Below are 21,993 nucleotides of genomic sequence, written 5' to 3'. Positions count from 1 at the left end.
GTTTACCTGTTGATGTTTAAATGTTTATTTTGGCATTTTTATAATTAGCCTTGACATATCATGTACCATCCTATTTTAACATATAAACTGACATCATTAAGTGTCTATGTATTTCTACATACTGTGTAACATCACTATTAATGGTTGTATAATATCTCATTAATTGAAGATATGGTTCAGTTGAAACAATGTTTATATTTAGCATATTTGCAATTCTTACTTTGATCTTATAAATAACACTTTAGTGAACATCTTTATGAAGAGTGTCTTTTCCAAGTTGCTCTTTAATCAGAACTACAAAGTATTACTTTTTCCCCAAACTTATTTTTTTCTGCAAATGAATCAGATTTCACAGTTGTTTTGTTTTTTTCTGTACTATGAACACACCTCCAAATCAGGAATACAGAACAGAGATGCATCCTAAAGTCAAACACTAGTTTTACAGTCACAAAGAGTCGGACACGACTGAGTGACTGAACTGAACTGAACTGATTCCTTATTTAAACATTTAAAAGATTAATTTGGTGGGACTATTTTATCTTACTTTTCAACAAATATAATATTATCAGAATATACTGTAAAGATAGTATTCATTGACGGGAAGTGATATAAAACAAAGAATAGGTTCAGCAACATGCTTCTTTGGACCAATTGGGGTGTGTTCTTCCTGGAACATTTTCTCTTATTGTAATATCCTATTTAAATTCACCTTTATGAATCCTATTTAATATCACCTTTAAATATCCTATTTAAATTCACCTTTATGAATGCCAACAAAATAAATAATAAAACTTGTTAGCTCAGAGAAAGGAAAGCAAAACTACTGAGAGAATATAGGTTTTAAACATAGTCTTTAGACTTGATTCATATGATTCTAATTCTACCTTTCTCTTCTTTATTGTGACTTTGCAGTGTGGCCAAGTCATGGTATTGCTGAGGCGGCAATCTGTGTATCTCTAGGTATAACAGCCTCAGAGAACCATATGTCTCTATTAACTTTTCTTCTTATTCCGATCTTTCTTACTCTTCCACTATTATAAGAATTCTACTAAATTATGCATTGTAGATATGGGAAGTCTTAAATAGCAGAGAGTATGTTAAATCTTTCCTTCGAGCATGTGTTTACTCCCCAGTGATGTCAGAGGCCTGTTAGGGAGTGGAAGTATCACATACGCTTTCTTTGTCACAGTCCCAGGATTCTGAGTTCTTCCTGTCCCGTCTTTCACTTAACCCTAACCAATGACTGTTAATAGCAACAACCTCAATACCAAACATCAGCTCATTAAAAGAAGGAGGGAGATATTTGAATTCTCTGTGATTCCGAATGTTAGCTATTGAATTCTCATTAACCTTATTTCCTGAACTAGTCAGAGAGTGCACAGAAGTGTAGAGAGTCTGGGAGAGAGGTGTGAACAGTTGGCTAAGGATGTGACTTGCTGCACGTTTTATTTAACATCATTTCAGCTGCTTCATTTTCCATTTACCTCTTTAACCTTAACCACAGTTACTAAAGTCATCCATTTCCTTGAAATTTCTTTATGTAAGGTACCATAGGTTTGTGCCTATGTAATTTTCACTTTTTGTCTAAAGAGTGGAACAAAGCACATTGTCAGTGCTCAATAAATGTTTCATCAATGTCATTACTTAATATTCATTTAATTAATATTCATTATAGATCAATTCATAATTGTCATCAGAGTAATGATAGGCAAGAAGGAATCTCATTTTTCCCCATATTTTGAAAATCTAACTCAGATTCAATTTCATGATATTATTCATAAAGGAGAGCAGCTTTTTTAAATTTATTTTTTACATACATAAAATTAAATTCTGAATGTTCTATATTTTTTGCCTGTGGTTTTTTGCTTCAAAATCCAATGAAGGATATATTATTGGAGAGAGCTATAATGTTTATAAGATATCTGTAGATCCATTTTGTTTGTGCATAGTCTTCATTTAAAGGGCCATAGTACTAGAAGGCTGAAAAGGACCCAGCATCATTTAGTAATGATTCCATCATCTGTACTTGTAAGGTTAACCATTTATATATTACTTTGTCTTAGTTAGTTCTATTGGTTCCTGAAGAACTCATCTTTATGCTAACTTAGGCTATATTATACAGAATATGTATACCCATAGGCAAGGTCTAATATAGAAGAAAAGTTAATATATCATAGTTAATATTCTTACCTAGTGATTATGGTAGAATTCTATTTCTGAGACTAAATGTTTTTAGTTTATTTTTAATAGGACTGCAGAAATAGTCCTACAAGTTTCCATGATATTTTATGTCTAAAATATTGCAGTATCCAGAGCAAGTTATAACATTTTTTTTAAAGAGACAAATGTATACCTTTTTGGTTTTGTCAAAAATAAAACACTGGTACTTCTCTGGTGGCACAATGGATAAGAATCTGCCTGCCAGTGCAGGGGACATGGGTTCAGTCCTTGCTCTGGGAAGATTCCACATGCCTCGGAGTGGCTAAGCTGTGCACCACAGCCACTGAGCCCAGGGTCTAGAGGCCACAGACAACAACTGCTGAGCCTGTGTGTTGCAGCTACTAAAGCTCGTGCACCTTAAAGCCCACATACTGCAACTACTGAGCCCATGTGCTGCGACTGCTGAAGTGTGCATGCCGAGAGTCTATGCCCTGCAACAAGAGAAGCCATCACATGAGAAACACATGCACTGCAGCCAGAGACTTGCCCCCACTTGCTGCAACTAGAGAAAGCTCGTGCAAAGCAACAAAAACCCAGCACAGCCAAAATTAAAAACAAACAAGCGACCCCACAAAAAAACAAATGACTAATATGGGATATACTGGAAGTTCAGTTACTTGAAAATATGATTGAAATCTAAAACCTGTAGACAAAAATGAAGCATTAAAAATATTCAAAACCTAAAATCTATGAAATAGACTCAAAATAAAGAATATCATGTGTATGCCTGACTCTAATGTGAGGATGTGAGATTATCTATTAGTGAATTATTATTCGACAACTTATTACCAACAATATTCTAGGCAACTTATATGAATATACAGTGAGCAGTAATATAAAACGTAATGTTTGTGCCAAATTGTTAGATTTAGAAATTTATGTCAAAGTATCCTAAAAAGTTGACAAAGATAATTCAAAAATTTGTACCTGAGTTACTTAGTAGCCTTCAGAAAAGGGGGAAAATATTGATTTGACAGCATTCACACCTTAAACACTAATGATTCTCTTAGAGGAAACTCTTCTTTTTGTTAGTGTTATTACTGAGACTCAAAATTAGTTTCTTCCATATGAGATCGTATTGGTATGGGACTATGCTTTAGTAATATTACTGTAATCAGTCTGATAATGTTTGTTTCCTTTGGTTTCACTTTTTATAACAACTGTCAATGCAGACTGATGGCTTGCGGCCAAAGTGTACTTTAGTGTAAATGAGTCTACCTATTGCCAAAATAAAATAGTAATAATTCTGCAATAAGTAAATAAACAAGCATAGCAGTTAAAAGGTAGATGGATGTAATAAATAAAGATTGGAGCAATCAGACAGATGAAAATGCTGATAAAGTTACATGACCAAGAATACTAAATAAAACATCTCTTTCACAGCATACTGATTTGAAAGGGATATCTAGAAGGTCAAGAAAATATGTGGAGAAAAAAAGTAATGCCTTAGCAGAAACTAAAATGTATCAGTATCTACACAGGGAAAATCAGCACTGAGAGCAACTGAATCAGTAATTTGGAGGAAAAGGTTAAGAAACTCCTACAATGAAAAGAGAATGAGCAGATAGGAAGAGACCTTGTGTGTGTGTGTGAACTACCCCCTAAACAAAAAATTAAAACTATTATGTCTAAATATATTGAAGAAAATCAAGTTGAACTAAAAAGTGAGTGCTCAGTCTGGTCCAACTCTTTGAGACCTTATGTACTGTAGCCCACCAGGCTCTTCTGTCCATGGGATTTCCCAGGCAAGAATACTGGAGTGGATTGCCATTTCTTTCTCCAAAGGATCTTCCTGACCCAAGGAATGAACCCGTGTCTCTCACATTTCTTGCACTGGCAGGTGGATTCTTTACCGCTGTGCCATCTTGAAAAAACCTACATTTCTTCAAATGTACTCATCTACCTAATGCAATTTCCATGTAATAGTTTTTGCTTGACAAAATGATTCCAAAGTTTGCCAAAAAGAATAAATGTGCACAAACATATTATAAATTCTGAGGAAGGAAAGTAAGGAAAGACCTGTATTAACAAATCTTAAGATTATATTTACTTAAGCTACAGTGATCAAAATGATGGAATAGTAGCTCTAGGAGTTACAAAGAACTGGAAGAAGGTATAAAACATACTGAACTATATGTAATCGTGTGGAATATGATGAATGTTGCATATCCAATCTGGTAGGGGCTAGTGGAATTTATGCATGTTGAGATTACTCTATAGCCATATAGTAAGCTAAATTAAGATAAATTCCACTTTCCACCTTTTCCAGAATCAAACATGGATTGAGGATTTAATTGTTGCCTTTTGAAAGCCTTTTGATTTCTTTTCCTAAAGTGAAAAATAAAAGTTGATAGCCTTGGCCAGTCAAAATTTTCTTTAGAAAATGGTAAAGGCTAAAACTTACAGATCAAGATAAACATAAGCATTATAACAAAAAGCCCTGTTTTGTAAAAATAATGCAAATAACTAAAAAATAGTTTTAAGACTTAAAGCTTATAAATAGGACTATCACACTGAAAAATGAAATAAGCTTTTTTGAAATGATATTGCTCATTGCTGAAAATGATTAGAAAATTGTCTATTCTCTTTAAACATCGGTAAGATCAAATTGCCCCCAACTGTCCTAAAAGCTCCCCAAAACATCTTAGTGTTGATATTTCTGCTTGTTGCCCCAATCCCACCGCTACCCCAAAGAAAGATTGAGGTTCAGATCAGATCAGATCATTCGCTCAGTCGTGTCCGACTCTTTACAGGACAAATATACAGATCTGATTTCATTACAGTAGAAATACATGCTTTATATCATTCCTTTCTTCTACATTTTAAATTTTGAGTTCAGTAAAAATGATTCCCTTCACCACTAGACATTTAAGAATAAATCCACCTTGCAAAGGTAACCTTTGTTGGTTAAGTTTTTGTGGTTTTAATGATTCTAGGTGAAATGGTGGCACTCATGAAGTATTTATATACATGCTTTCTTCTGTTTTACTGTTAAATATAACTTGTCTATTCTCAACTTTCACTTGAAACCTGAGCCAGAATTGACTTATATATAACTTTTTGTCCATATATCAATTTAATGCATACTGCAGTGATTTTTTTTTAACTCAGTCTTAGTTCAACCTATGTTTTCTCTAAATATGGAATAAAGATAGTTTAGTTCTGCTGGAGACCTCCATGCCTACTCTTTGCTTTTCAGTCTAGATGATAAAATCTATCATTCTAAATTCTGTTCCTAACACTAACAGGAACTTTCACCAATTCCTTCTCATTTACCCAAGGAAACCCAAGTTCTAGAGGAATACAGCTCATCACCTCTTGTTTTATTCCTGTGACATTACTCTTATTTCATCCCCACCGCTAATATTCTCAAATTATGTCATGTGGTTACCAGTTCTCCAACATCTTTGAGTTATCCAAGGCCTATAGTCCTCCAGTTACTTTCATTCAAGCATTGTCTGCTCTCTCTTTCCTAGAACTCCCCAATTTTTTCCCCTTATGGTATTAGTCACAATCGAATACTATACTGATTTGCAAGCTTCCAATTGAAAAAATCTCAAACAAGGTGCAGTTTGACATGCTTATGATAGGTAGCATTTGACAGCACTATAATTCGAGCCCAGCACTTGAACTTCGCTGTTTATACACTTAGTTGTGTATTTGTCAAAGAGCCCATACCAGCTGAAGGGGCTGTTTTTTCTCATGTGCAATACTGTTTTCCATATTTATGTATGGTTGTTGTCTTTTCCTGCCTCTTAATGTAGCCACAGGTATATGCAGGTGTACATTCAGTGTATAGATATCTGCAGGTGTAAAGATACATTCAGTGTATCAAATTTCCTCCTTCCTCAACCTACATTACTCTAATTTCTGACTGTAAAATGGGTCTAAAACTACTCTGGCCTTCCTAAATCCAATGGCACTCTTTTTAGTTGGATTCCCAAGGAGTAGAACATGAACTCGGTTTAGTTGTGTGTGATAGAGAGGAATATTTCTTTATTAAAAATAATCTTTTGTAGAAGGAACTGGCAACCCACCCCATTATCCTTGCCTGAAAAATCCCATGGACAGAGGAGCCAGGGAGGCGACAGTCCATGAGGTCACAAAGAGTTGGAAATGACTGAATGACTCAGCAAAAATAATCTTTAAGGGAGGAGGAAGCAGAAGAAGAAAGAGGCAGGCTTTGAGCAAGGAGGTGGTCACAGAGAGAGTTTAAACCTTGGCCTAAATCTTGAAGGCTCTCGGACAAAATCATATCATAGGATTTTTCTTAAAACAAGGGGGTGGCACTCTGTAACCCATGTGTGCGTGCTAAGTGGCTTTAGTCATGTCTGATTCTTTGTGACCCTATGGACTGTAGCCCACCAGGCTCCTCTGCCCATGGGATTTTCCAGGCAAGAATACTGGAGTGGGTTGCCATTTCCTCCTCTAGGGGATCTTCCCAACCCAGGAATTGGGTTCGTATCTCTTATGTCTACCTGCACTGGCAGGCAGGTTCTTTACCACCAGTGCCACCTGAGAAGCCCCTTTGTAACCTGTATCAGTCATTTATTAGCTGTGGCCTTCTGCAGAATAGGAGGTGCTCCCTGGAGAGCCTGCTCCAATAAGCAAAGGATAATTCTGCAGAAAATGGGATAGCTGGGAGTTCTCAGCAGTCAATACTCAGAGCAGTTGGGGATCGATGCCCTGTTCAGGTGGATCTGCTTTGGGCTGCTAGCAGCATCTACGAGACACCCTTTCCAAGGAGGGTGTGTTTTGAATCCTCGACAGTATTTGACAGTATTTGAAATGCTCTGTTGTCATATTCTGTCAAACTCAAGTATGGCATTTCTACTGGCTTCTGCTTCTCTAGCCACACATCCACATCGCTAAATTCCTAGTCCTCTTTCTATTCTTAAATATGTGTAGATGCCCATTTTAAGTTATATTCTCATGTCATTATGCTGTCTATAAATTACCTCATCCAATTTCATGAGCACAACTACCGCATTTGAATATTTCTGTTCTCCCTTATACCCTTTAGATCTGAATACTCAATGTCACATTTTAAATTTCCTTTGAGAGCCTCAAAGCCAATATACCAGGAATGGTGTATCTCTTTATGTCTAGCACCTAATTCAATTTGACATATAGTAGGTGCTCAATGAATATTTACTGAGTTAACGAATAACAGTCAGCTCTTTTATTCCAAACAGTCGTCACTCTCTTTCCTGAGTCAGGAATAAAATATATCACACAACGATAGAAATATTAAATACAAATCAATATGCAATAATGAAGCTTATATTTTAAAAAATTGTAGTTAACCAATGATAATTGAATTTTATTGTTATAAGCTAATAAAACTGAGTTTGAAGTGTGTCATGATAATATTAGTGAATGTCAAATTAGCATGGTATTTCTGGAGTGGCATTTGAGGTATTTTATAATTATTACTATACTTTGAAAAACTTGTGATTGTTATGTTGTTGTAGTTATATAAAGTATCCAATAGATGGTACTGTAAAATGCCTAATGTTTAAAGCGGTATTGCAGGTAGAGAGTTTAAGCAAACAGTTAAAAATTCTGGGAGAATTAAGATGTTTTCCCCTGGATATTAATATATTTAAAATTGGATTTTAAGAATATAGCTTAAGTAGCACAGTAGTTCATGTGGAATATTATAAATATTTTCTTAATTCTCAAAATTCATGTATACTACAAGATGCAATTTTTAAATTATTCATATTATATTAGATTTTTTTTTTGTTCTTTTTGTGGTGATTACTATTAGTACCTGTGCTATTTCAGTTAATGCTACTCAAATCGCAGCATTTTCAGTAAGCAACCATTGTTGCCTATCTGTTAACTGAAGTTCTAAAGAAACTTTTATATTCAAAATAAAGCAAACTAGTATGTGATAATCTCCTTGCTTAGCAAGAATGAGTCCATTATTTCTTTCAGTTTTGGATTTTCCTGAGGCCAATCTAATATCTGAATGAAGCATTATATCATTTTGAAAATATAACATGCATTCAGAACATTTACCAGTATATAATTTATGAAGTTAAAATATCTTGTAAAAAGTAAGCTGTAATTATCAATATTGACAGATTGGTTGGAGTTTAATTCTAAAGCATGTATGAAAAAGAGCAATTTGTAGATGGGTTAGTTTATCTTAGAGCTCATTCAGAATTTCCATTACAAATTTCCTTACAAATTTTATTTGTAAGTATGAATACTGAATTTTGATTACCAGGATAAACTTTTATTAAACCTACTTCTAAAGCTAAAAATGTCTGAGGAATTATGTAGCATAGAAGGTTTAACATTTTCTGTTTATCTTAAATATACAGAGATGCTACATAGCTTTAAAATTTTTTGCTGCTGTTTATGATATTGCTCTCGAACAATCCTGAGTATTCCTTTGTGTGATGGTTATTTATCTTTTAATTTATTCAGTAAAATTTTATTGTATATGACATTATGCCAGGTATTTAACTAAGATAAATAGCTTTTAGAAAGAATGACTTTATGTGAATCCGCAGCTTCTTGTGGGATATGCATCTTATGTCCTATGGCTTCTTTATGCATTTGCTATTTTTTCCATATTTTGTATAATCAGAATATGTGATGTGATATTATATGTACTCTTACAAGGAATATATCCTTAGGTACACAGGAATCTTCTGCTTAAAGGAAATATACATTTGAAGGAACTTGATCTAGCATGAGTAATTGAGGATATCTTCTCTATTAAAAGAAAATAGTGCTTTTCCAACCATTATCTCCTAAGCCAGATTAGAATAAATAGATGAGACTTAAATAAAAAGGTATGAGATGAACACCTAATTGCCTGAATACTCAAGTTAAAAATAATTTTTTTTCCGCCCAATATGTTCCATGTGATGATAACAAATTTATGGATTCATCAGGGAATAAGGGGCCTCTGGCGTTTTATCCAGATTCTTTAAGATGTGTATATGCATTTTGTATTATGCTCTTTTCAGAAATAATGGCACACATGACTCATTTACTCAGATTTCCTAACATGCTGGATGTATGTAACATCACAGCAAAGTTCCTACATGAGCTAAATGGGATTAAATATAAAGTGCATGCAGAGCTCAAGTAATAGTCTCTTAATAGATATCAGATACTTTTTATCGCTGCCCTCTTTTATTTCAGTAACATTTTAATTAATTCACACTGATTGAATAAATGTACATTGAGACTTGTTTCCTAATGAGGGCGCATTTAGAGGAAAGGTTTTGCATCATTCTGATATCCTGTGGGTAATTATATTCTAATTATATGGTCGGGGGAAAAGAGTCTATAACTCAGTACTGATATTGTTCATTGGACCCAATTAATTACATGCACATAATGAAAGTTCATGATAAGGTTGACTGGCAGGCAGTGTAAAATTCTAGCTCAACTGAATCTAAGCCAAATGTGAATACAGAATTGGACTTTAACCTGGTTAGAAGATGCTTTGGTGTGAGATCAGTGGATATTTAGAGGAGCAAAGGATGAAAGGAAATTTCATTATAACTTATTCATTTCTTAATTCAAGGTCTTTTCCAAGATTGATGAAAAGGAAAACTTAGCAGCCTAATGCTTTAATTCTAAATATTATTATCAATATTATTTCATTACCTTGAGAGATTTTTCTGTATTTTAGAAAGCAAGTCACTAAAGATGCAATGAATGGTACATTTCTAGAACAGGTTCATATATTTGTTGAGAGAAAAAATAGGCATAGCCCGAAGAATTACTCATTTTATGGATGTAAATTCAGTAGATATTAGTCTACTGTATTAGGGTGCTTTATTATTTCAAACCAACATATTTCATTCAGACTCTTGCCCCCCACTTTCAAAGGATAATTATATATACATACCCATAAATAGGTAACTTTTAATTATCTATTTATAAAGTAAGAGTTGTAAAGAATACTCTGAAAAAATAACTAATAAGTCATATATATTTCATTTTGGAATGCATTTTGGCGGTTTAAATCTGATACTTAGAATTTTGTAATATTTCAAGCAAAAGTCTAAGGACATGGTCTAAATATTGGTTCTCATCCTTTCTTTACTCAATTTCATTGTTTCCTTTGCTCAGATTTTGGAAGAGACAGTCTCCAAGATTGAGGAGGCTAGCTTCTCCCAACCCTCTTGTCTTCTAAAACTCTTCGCTTATCATCTCCTTTTTGTTCATTGCTTTCTGCTTTGATCACTTCTCCTCACCCCCACCCCCTTTCTTTCTTTCTCTCTTCTAATAATCCTCACATAGACATTTTCATTAAAAGATAAATCTGCCTGGTCCCATCTCCTTATTAGCAACAAAAGTGTTTTCTGCTGAGGAAAATACAGTCAGTCCTTTCTTGCTGAGCCCTGAGCAGGCAGTGGAAACGTTTGGGTTCTATGGTTCATAAAGCAGTTAACATTAATTGGGAACTTATTTGCCAGACATCCTTTTAATTCTGAAGGTGATATAATGATGATATCCCCTCTACATCTGAGGAAAGTGAAGCTTAGAGAGGAGAAGGAATATACTAAGTTCACACAACATGCAAGTGTTAGAAGCAATACCTGCCTTACCCTGAATCCCATGTTGTAAACTTATCTTTTATGTTTATGCTACCATCCTCCAAAACTGGTGAGGTATGAAGTAAATTTGGGGCATCTAGACCTTCAAAAAAGGAATGAGAAGAAAAATGCTGAAGAAAAGTACTGAAGTAAAGTAGAGGGGAATAGAAATGAAAAGAGAATAATAGATCGGAGAGTAGGCGAGCAGTGTAAGCAGTCTTTGTGAAGTTATATTTATTGTGAATCACAGCCAGAAAGAAATCAAAAACACCCCCTTCACTATACTGGCTTCTGATAATTTTATGAGGCCTAACCAAATAGGATAATATTTCTAGTGGCTTTATTTCATTAGGTAATCAGGGAGGCAAGACAATAACATTTTTCTTGTTGATTGTCTTTATATATAGATAGTGATGTTTGAAATGATTTTGATATCACCATTAAACATATTTTTAATATTTATATTGAAAACATTTGGCACCACTTTTGTTTCCAGTTGTCCATTTTACCAGGTGTATGCATTCCCAGATGTGTGTGCTTTCTTTCTGGACACAGATACGAATATTGAGTGAGCTGTTTAGGAGGGAGCCCTTATCTTCAGTATCTCCTGAACATAGTCTGCAAATACACAGAAACAATCACATCAACCAAAGTAAGAATAGAACATCTTTGTGAGTGATTGTAAGAAGAGTGAAATCATCTCAGTGAAAAATATGTTAATCTTTAAAGTTATGTTTGTGCAAGCTTCAAAATTTTGCTCCAGTGAGAAGTGGTTAGACTAAGAACACTGGATAAGATTACAGTATGTGTATTTTCTTAAAAAAAAAAATATTGAAGTATAGTCAGTTTACAATGGTATTTCAGTTTGTGGTATATAACAAGGTGATTCAGATATATATATATATATATATATATATTCAATCATGTATATACATATTCATTATTTGTAATGAATATATATATTCAGTGGAAAAGGCGATGGCACCCCACGCCAGTACTCTTGCCTGGAAAATTCCATGGACGGAGGAGGCTGGTGGGCTGCAGTCCATGGGGTCACGAATAGTTGGACACAACTGAAGTGACTTAGCAGCAGCAGCATATATATTCAGTCATATATATGTTCATTATATATGATGAATATACATATTCTTTTTCATATACTTTTCCATTATCATTTATTACAGGATACAACAGGATCTTATTGTTTATCTCTTCTATATATATAATAGTTTGCACCTGCTAATCCATCCCTCCTTCTCACATATTAATCAGATATGTCAAGGGCCAGGGGAAAAGAGAAACAATTCATGTTTCTTCTGATACACTTGCCATACATTGAAATAACCTTCGGTTAAAGATGTTAATAAACAACAGAAGTATAAAAATCATTTTTGATCCATTTCCTTTTTAAAAATTTGTGTTGTGTTCAGATTTGTGAGTGTACGTACTTAAGAATGTGCAAAATCATAAAGGTTAAAAAAATTATGACACTTCAATGTAAAACATAAAATTCCTAGAAACATATTTGGTTTCTATACCTAGAGATGTCCTCGGGATGGATATATATATATATATATATATATATATATCACGTGTGAGGAAGGAATCATTTACCCTCTTAGGGATAAGCAGTGCATCATTTTACAAACACCATTTTTCTTTACCCAAAACTGCTTTCCTTTTTTAATGCCAGAAATATCCATTATATATAAGGGAAACGAGCTTTTTAAGCTAGTTTTATTTGGCCACTTTAGGTTTATCATGGCACTGAAAATTTTTGTGTTAAACTAATCCATGCTGCTATCCAAGCCTGTTCTCTCAGTCAGAACAGGGAAACATTGTGGTTTCTGTTTGGCTGTGTTTGTCAACATTTAAACTAATTTTGTTTCAAAATCACTTAAAAAATAGAGACATGGCTAAAGAACAAAAGCTTTGAAAAAAAGTTTTTGTTAAGTCTGCTTTTGTTTTAATAAATGACGCCTGCAGAGAGAAGCAATAGGTTTGAATTCTGTCACTAACCTTATTTCTTGGCTAGTCATCTAAACTTTTTGATTCTATTTTCCAATCTGGAAAATGGGATATCTTGTTTTACTGGGAGGATTAAATGATACCATAAGCATTTTCAAAAATGTATGAATATTCTTATATCGGTATAAGGTGTTAATATAATTAATAATGATTTATAACTAATTAGACATTGTTAATCAGTAAATACATTTAATGATATAATTCTGTTAATTTGGCATTCTCTTGAAATAACTATGACCCTTTTAATGTTAGCACTATACTATGATTGTGTTTTAAACATTGTCAAACTTCTAATCTCTCCACCAAAGGTTTTTTTCTTTGTCTTATGACAATTTGAATTAAATTGTCAATTTAAAATGATTACATGTTAGAAAATATGAAGACAAGAGATATCTCAATACTTAAGAATAATAGGATTTTTAAAAACTCTTAATATTAAGTTAAACTTAATAAGTGCCCTGAAGGCAAATGTATCTTTTAAACTAATTATCTGTTCTTTGTATTCTGTTTAATATTAAAATGGTACTGATTAAAAAAAATCAATCACATTCCTCTGTAGTCACACCTCACATTTGCTTAAATAAAACAATACACAGCTCTTGTATTAATTCTGATTAAAAATACATTACTTATAGAGTTACACATTCATGATAATTTCAAAAAAACTGAAACATTTACTCTGCTCACCCTTGATATTTAAAAATTGTATACAGAAATGAAAAAAAAAGAAGTATGCAACTTCTGACTTTGTTTTCTGTCAAGTTGCTTCTTTTTATTTTTCCCAGATGCCATGTTTTCTTATTGTAACTCAAGATTAGGCTACTGATAAGCAAGTTAATTTAATGTATACTCTTTGCCTACATATCTTGATTGAAAATGAGCTCATGTATATGTTGTTTCCATCACTTTTATTCTTGGAGTGAATTCTAGTGTTGCTGTCAGATGGCTGAGCATTGATGGTGAAATTCTCAGAGCTGGTTGCTTTCTCTCTTATGTATTTATTACTTCTAGTTCCCACTGAGCTCTTAATTTCTCTTGATCCTGTTATTCATCAGCTGCTTTCCCATTTTCTGGGAAATAGTGACAAAATCTGTACTATTTCCTTAATTTCTTCCTCTCTACCACCTCTCTGCCAACTTTACTCGCCCTCTGTAGATAACTCACATCCCCCCTACTCTTGAGAAAGATGAAGCTTACAAACATGAGTATCTGTAACTAACAGATTCTCTACGAAAGTGGTAGCAAAATGGCAGCCAGGCTTCCATTTCATCCCATAGTGTTTTCATGGGGGATACCTTAAAATGGGATTTTTATTATTCAACTTGGCACAGTCTTTGCCTTTTGTGGCACTGGGCCCATTTATATTATCTTCTTGGTCCCTATAGACTTTTGTATTCCAAATCCCTGTGAGTACAATCTCAGAGCTCTTTTTTTCACCATTTGACACTCCCTCAAAATGAATAGTGGCTTAGAGAATTCTCCAGGCCAGAACACTGCAGTGGGTAGCCGTTCCCTTCTCCAGGGGATTTTCCCAACCCAGGGATCCAACCCAGGTCTCCCGCATGGCAGGCAGATTCTTTACCAGCTGAGCCACCAGAGAAGCCTGTGCTGTGCCCCTCCTCCCCTCGCAACACCCCCTCCAAAAGCGATCTGGTAAAGAATCTGCCTGCAATGCAGGAGACCTCAGTTCAGTTCCTGGGTCTAGAAGATCCTCTGGAGAAGGGATAGGCTACCCACTCCAGTATTCTTAGGCTTTCCTGATGGCTCAGTTGGTAAAGAATCTGCATGCAGTGTGGGGGCCCTGGGTTGGATCCATGGATGGGGAAGATCCCTTGGAGAAGACAACAGCTACCCACTCCATTATTCTGGCCTGGAGAATTCCATTGACTGTATAGTCCTTGAGGTCGCAAAGAGTTGGACACAACTGAGAGACTTTCACTTTCTTTCTTTTCACTTTCAAAATGAATAGATTTGGAAAAGACTAATAGCTTTTGTATAAGCTTCTGCCTCATCTGAAAAAAGTTTTTGAAGTACCTCCTTTTATTTTTTATTTTCAAATGGTCTCTCTGTGTGTCTCTTTGCTTCTTTCTCCCAGCTTCTTTCTCCTGGATGAATACCTATTTTTTTTAATTTTGAAAAGAGGACTCTTGAGTCTCCATGAAAATAGTGTTCATTACTGCCTCCCATGCACATCATGCTGTCTCCACCTAAACTTTTAGAATTGCCATGTTTTCATGGAGAATGTGTATATATATACATATATATATATACACACACACACACATACATGTATTTTATTTCACTATAGATTTTTGCACTCTTTTAGGAATTAGAGGATGTGGTTAGAAGGTAAAAAGAGAGATCAATTTTTCCCACAAATTTTATTACAAGTATTCTCAAACACAATACATATGAATCCAGTATATATCCCCAAGCTTGTATGAATTATCAGTAATTCTTATGATATATATATGTAATACATAAAATAATAATTGAATTTTCAATCATTCTTATATATGTATATATGGCTATATGTATGCATGTGTATATATTTTATAAAAATACACACACTAATATATAATTTATTAAGTTGGACCTTTTGAAAGTAAATTGCAACTAGTATGACACCATATCTAAATATTTCAGCAGGTAAGTTCTAAGATAAGAACAACATTTATAATATTATTATGAAAATATTAGCTATTCCACAAAATCAGTAATAATTCTTTCTATATTTCTATGCCGATAATTATCTAAAAATGACTTTTGTAGATTGTTTTATCTCTTTGTTGGTAGTGCTGGGGTGGACAGGAGCTATTTGAAGTTCTTGCACTGCACTTGGCTATTATTCTGAACCACTTGATAACTATAGTTTTTTCACTTGGAATAGAAGGCATATGAGATTCATGCCCTTGGTGTTGTTCAATCTCTCAGTCATGTCTGACTCTTTGTGATCCCATGGACTGCAGCATGCCAGGCTTTCCTGTCCTTCACCATCTCCCAGAGTTTGCTGAAACTCATGTCCTTTGAGTTGGTGATGCCATCCAACCATCTCATCCTCCTGCATTCAGGCTTTTCAAGCATCAGGATCTTTTCCAATGAGTCAGTTCTTCTCGTCAGGTGGCCAAAGTATTGGAGCTTCAGCTTCAGCATCAGTCCTTCCAATGAATATTCAGGGTTGATTTCTTTTGGGATTGACTGGTTTGATTGCCTTGCTTTCCAAGGGACTCTCAAGAGTCTTCTCCAGCACCACAGTTTGAAGGCATCAGTTCTTCAGTGCTCAGTCTTTTTTCCTGTCCAGCTCTCACATCAATACATGATTACTGGAAAAGCCATAGCTTTGACTATATGGATCTTTGCAGGCAAAGTAATGTCTGAGCTTTGTAATACCCTGCCTAGGTTTGTCATTGCTTTTCTTCCAAGGAGCACAAATTTTTTAATTTCATGGCTGCAGTCACTGTCCACGGTGATTCTGGATCCCAAGAAAATAAAAGTCTGTCACAGTTTCCATTGTCTCCCCATCTATTTACCATGAAGTGATGGGACCAGATGCCATGATCTTTGTTTTATGAATGTTGAGTTTTAGGCCAGCTTTTTTTCACTCACCTATTTCACCTTCATGAAGAGCCTCTTTAATTCCTCTTTGTTTTCTGCTGTAAGGGTGGTGTCATCTGCATATCTGAATTTATTGATATTCTCCCTGCTCTTATTTCCAGCTTGTGCTTCATGCTGCCTGGCATTTCACATGATGTACTCTGCATATACGTTAAATAAGCAGGATGACAGTATACAGCCTTGATGTACTCCTTTCCCAATTTGGAACCAGTCTGTTGTTCCATGTCTGGTTCTAACTTTTGATTTTGACCTGCATAGAGGTTTCTGAGGAGGCAGGTATGATGGTCTGATATTACCATCTTTTGAAGAATTTTCCACAGTTTCTTGTAGTCTACACAGTCAGAGACTTTAACATGGTCAATGAAGCAGAAGTAGACATTTTTTCTGGAATTCTCTAGCCGTTTTTATGATCCAATGGATGTTGGCAATTGGATCTCTGGTTCTTCTGCCTTTTCTAAATCTACATTGTACATCTGGAAGTTCTCAGTTCACATACTGTTGAAGCCTAGCTTAAGGATTTTGAGCATTACTTTGCTAGCGTGTGAAATGAGTACAGTTATGCAGTAGTTTGAATATTCTTTGGTATTGTCCTTTGGGATTGGGATGAAAACAATTTTTCTAATCCTGTGGCCACTGCTGAGTTTTCCATACTTGCTGGCATATTGAGTGCTGCACTTTAACAGCATCATCTTTTAGGATTTGAAATAGTTCAGCTGGAATTCCATCACCTCCACTAGCTTTGTTCATAGTGATGCTTCCTAAGGCCCAATTGACATCACACTGTAGGATTTCTGGCTCTAGGTGAGTGATCACACAATTGTTGTTATCTGGGTCATTAAGATCTTTTTTGTACATTTCTTCTGTGTAACTTGCCACCTCTTCTTAATCGCTTCTGTTAGGCCCATACTGTTTCTGTCCATTATTGTGACCATCTTTGCATGAAGTGTTCTCTTGGTATCCCTAATTTTCTTGAAGAGATCTCTCAGTTCAGTTCAGTCACTCAGTCGTGTCTGACTTTTTGCGACCCCATGAATCACAGCACGCCAGGCCTCCCTGTCCATCACCAACTCCCAGAGTTTACCCAGACTCATGTCCTTCGAGTCAGTGATGCCATCCAGCCATCTCATCCTCTGTCGTCCCCTTCTCCTCCTGCCCCCAATCCCTCCCAGCATCAGAGTCTTTTCCAATGAGTCAAATCTTTGCATGAGGTGGCCAAAGTACTGGAGTTTCAGCTTTAGCATCAGTCCTTCCAAAGAAATCCCAGGGCTGATCTCCTTCAGAATGGACTGGCTGGATCTCCTTGCAGACCAAGGGATTCTCAAGAGTCTTCTCCAACACCACAGTTCAAAAGCATCAATTCTTCGGCGCTCAGCCTTCTTCACAGTCCAACTCTCACATCCATACAAGAGCACAGGAAAAACCATAGCCTTGACTAGACAAACCTTTGTTGGCAAAGTAATATCTCTGCTTTTGAATATGCTATCTAGGTTGGTCATAACTTTCCTTCCAAGGAGTAAGCGTCTTTTAATTTCATGGCTGCAGTCACCATCTGCAGTGATTTTGGAGCCCAAAAAATAAAGTCTAACACTGTTTCCACTGTTTCCCCATCTATTTCCCATGAACTCATGGGGACCAGATGCCATGATCTTCGTTTTCTGAATGTTGAGCTATAAGCCAACTTTTTCACTCTCCACTTTCACTTTCATCAAAAGGCTTTTGAGTTCCTCTTCACTTTCTGCCATAAGGGTGGTATCATCTGCATATCTGAGGTTATTGATGTTTCTCCCAGCAATCTTGATTCCAGCTTGTGTTTCTTCCAGTCCAGCGTTTCTCATGATGTACTCTGCATATAAGTTAAATAAACAAGGTGACAATATACAGCCTTGACGTACTCCTTTTCCTATTTGAAACCAGTCTGTTGTTCCATGTCCAGTTCTAACTGTTGCTTCCTGACCTGCATACAAATTTCTCAAGAGGCAGATCAGGTGGTCTGGTATTCCCATCTCTTTCAGAATTTTCCACAGTTTATTGTGATCCACACAGTCAGATGCTTTGGCATAGTCAATAAAACAGAAATAGATGCTTTTTCTGGAACTCTCTTGCTTTTTCGATGATCCAGCAGATGTTGGCAATTTGATCTCTGGTTCCTCGGCCTTTTCTAAAACCAGCTTGAACATCAGGAAGTTCATGGTTCACATATTGCTGAAGCCTGACTTGGAGGAGAGATCTCTAGTCTTTCCCATTCTATTTTTTTCTCTATTTCTTTGCATTGTTCACTTAGGAACACTTTCTTACCTCTCCTTGCTATTCTTTGGAACTCCACATTCATATAGGTGTATCTTTCCTTTTCTCATTTGCCTTTCACTTCTCTTCTTTACTCAGCTATTTGCAAGGCCTCCTCAGACAACATTTTGCCTTTTGCATTTATTTTTCTTGAGGATGGTTTTGATTACTACTTCCTTTGCAGTGTTACAAACCTCCATCCATACTTCTTCAGGCACTCTGTCTATCACATCTAATCCCGTGAATCTATTAGTCACTTCCACTATTTAATAGTAAGGATTTGATTTAGGTCATAACTGAATGGCCTAGTGGTTTTCCCTAACTTCTTCAATTTAAGTCTGAATTTTGCAATAAGGAGTTCATGATCTGAGCCACAGTCAGCTCCCAGTCCAATTTTTGCTTGTCCATCTTGGCTGCAAAGAATATCATCAGTCTGATTTTGGTATTGACCATCTGATGATGTCCATGTGTAGTGACTGCTGGTTGAGCATCTTTATTTGATTTCTTGAGAGTCTCTGGAGACTCTCTCAGGTCAATGCCATAGAATAGGATAAGCCACTTAATCTGGATTTAAGGAGATCACACATTTGTATATTGTAATAAAGATAGAAGAGCTACATCTGTGTCTTTAAATGTTTATTTAGATCTAAACTTCAACCAAGAAGTAAGAAAGGTAGAGGGCTGACAAAATGCTCTGAACTGGCCCAAACAGAAGCTAACACACACAATTTCCCTACCTCCAATTGCCCTGGGTTGTTATATTGAGTGACTTGGACTCAGAAGTCAAGCGTATTACCAACACCAGAAGCTTTCAATGAAAGTTCTATCAAACCTGTTGTCAATACATCTGAGAAACAGCATCGGTGGCCCCCAGAGGCTTCTCCTGTTAATGGGATAGTTGTCCCAAGTTCGTCTTCCCAGACTCCATAACTTTTTTTGATGAAAATCTGTTGCTATAGTAATTTATACTTACAGTCTGGAAATATATTCCAGTGTTGTATTGTTGTTGTTATTGTTGTTCAGTTGCTAAGTCATGTCCAACTGTTTGCAACCCATGGACTGCAGCACAACAGGCCTCCCTGTCCCTCCTGGAGTTCTCCCAAGTTCATGTCCATTGAATTGGTGATGCTATCCAAAAAAGTCCTCGTCTCCTTTTGCCTTCAATCTTTCCCAGAATCAGGGTCTTTTCCAGTGAGTCGGCTCTCCAGATTAGGTGTCCAAATCATTGGAGCTTCAGCTTCAGCATCAGTCTTTCCAGTGAATATTCAGGATTGATTTCTTTTGGGATTGACTGATTTGATTGCCTTGCTTTCCAAGGGACTCTCAAAAATCTTCTCCAGCACCACAATTTGAAAGCATCCATTCTTTGGTGCTCAACCTTCTTTATGGTCCAAGTCTTCCCTCCATACATGACTACTGGAAAGACCATAGCTTTGACCGTATGGACATTTGTTGGCAAAGTGGTCTTTGCTTTTTAATACACTGTGTAGGTTTGTCATGGCCTTCCTTCAAAGAAGCAAGCATCTTCTAATTTCATGGATGCCGTCAGTGTCCACAGTGATTTTGGAGCCCAAGAAGAGAAAATCTGTCACTGCTTCCAACTTTTCCCCTTCTATTTGCCATGAAATGATGCCCCATGATCTTATTTTTTTAAATGTTGAATTTATGCCAGGTTTTTCACTCTCCTCCTTCACAGTATAAAATGGCAAAAAGTTTTATTCCTGAACACTAATTTCCTCTAGGGCTGTCTTACACTTGTTTTGTTCTGCTCTTGGATGTGTTGGATCCTTCTAGAAGGATCAAATAGCCACGAACCTCTCATGTAGCTATTTATTCTTCTGGGTTTTACTTCCTTTCTGGTGTTCAACTGGGTAAGGGAATAAACTAGTATCTGAACTCTCAGCTCTTTTGTTCTCATTTTGGGAGTTATCCTCACATGGCTTGGTACAGGAGAGGAAACTCAAATATTCTGAGTGTTCTTTCTAGAGATACAGTGTCTAAGAACTAGCTTCCTATCAACCTTTCCTACTCCTGCTTGAACCAAAGAAAATATTTATCTAGTATGATGAGTGTAATTTATCACCTGTTCATCCAGATTTTTGTTTTATGGTATAAAGTCCCATAGGCCACAGCTTTTTGGAATTTGGTAAATGAATCTCTGTTTCTTGCCAGAAAAAATAAAACAAAACAAACAAACAAACAAACAAAATTCCCCATGTGACTCAGAAAAGAACAGGTAGTGGGTAATTGAAGATATACTGTCACAAAGACTGGTTTCAGTGTATTTAACTTAATCTTTTAATAATTATTCTCAAGTAAAATTTTTCTACTTATTTCATTATATTTTGAATTCTTACTGCTATTAATGGAATATGTACTTTTTATTTCCAGAATATCACGTTAATTCAACTCCCTAAGCTTTATCTACATCAAAAAGAAGATGAGTGTTTTTGAGATAGGATTGAGAGTTGGACTGGAAAGTGAAATAGTGGGCTGGTAAATGGGCAAGTGAAAAAGTTAGTAAGAATGGTTTATGAATGATAATGGAACTTGGAGATGAGGTCTCATTCCAAAATATGAGTGTAATATATCACTGTTATTATAGAGAGGTCTGTGAAATTGACCAAATGTTAGTCTACTTTAAACATATGAAATTGTATTTTGAATGAGTAACTCTATAACATGATCTCTTCTGCTTTAGAATGATCTTTATTTCATGAAGAGATCTTTGCTTATTAAAGAAAGTAAGAAGAAAAATTATGACAAAGAAATGCACTTGTAATGTACTCAATTATTTCATAGGTGTGTAGTGATATAATTTTCATTGGTATTTGCTTTCAGTATGACTTTTTTTCAGCTTTAATATGAACTTCTCTTTTTCAGCAGACTCTGCCCACTTCAGGAGTTTCAGCCCCTGAGGTGCGTAAGCAAAAAAGGTTTTCACACTTACAATTATAGGTCATTATCCATCCGTATTGTTATAAAGACCATTTTGGGCTGTGAGAGTGACATACTAATGTTAATTTGTATGTTTTATTTTGTCTCATATTTTTATATTTGGAATTGGGATCTTTGTATTAATATTTTCATGTTGGGATAGATTTGAAGCCTGTACCATCTACCTTCGTGACAGGCATTAGGGAAACAAGAAGTTATGTGGCACAGAATAAGCAGGATAAAATAACAGTGACTTTGCAGAGTTTTGACCCGTGTGTAAGAATAGCGTTATTCCTATTTGTCACATTTAAACTTTGCAGAAAACCCAAACAGTTCA

At 35.6% G+C, this 21,993-nt stretch overlaps 1 protein-coding gene across 8 annotated transcripts in view; it reads left to right on the top strand.

Annotated features, from left to right (window-relative positions):
- The window catches only part of DGKB (diacylglycerol kinase beta), an 870,186-nt gene that overhangs the window by 298,749 nt on the left and 549,444 nt on the right, over positions 1–21,993 (top strand). For 4 of the 8 annotated variants that reach the window (XM_019958478.2, XM_019958481.2, XM_019958476.2 and 1 more), the window contains one exon: positions 21,603–21,638. The exons of 2 other annotated variants lie outside the window; for them this stretch is intronic. In XM_019958478.2, coding sequence (XP_019814037.1) covers positions 21,603–21,638 — 36 coding nt within the window. The remainder of the gene's footprint in view (positions 1–21,602; positions 21,639–21,993) is intronic. 2 more of the 8 variants (XM_019958480.2, XM_019958482.2) reach the window with 1 other exon arrangement.

This window comes from Bos indicus, chromosome 4, assembly GCF_029378745.1.
Source record: "Bos indicus isolate NIAB-ARS_2022 breed Sahiwal x Tharparkar chromosome 4, NIAB-ARS_B.indTharparkar_mat_pri_1.0, whole genome shotgun sequence".
Lineage (NCBI taxonomy): Eukaryota > Metazoa > Chordata > Mammalia > Artiodactyla > Bovidae > Bos > Bos indicus.
Note: the sequence above shows the minus strand (reverse complement) of the source record. Positions and strands in the feature narration are given on the sequence as shown.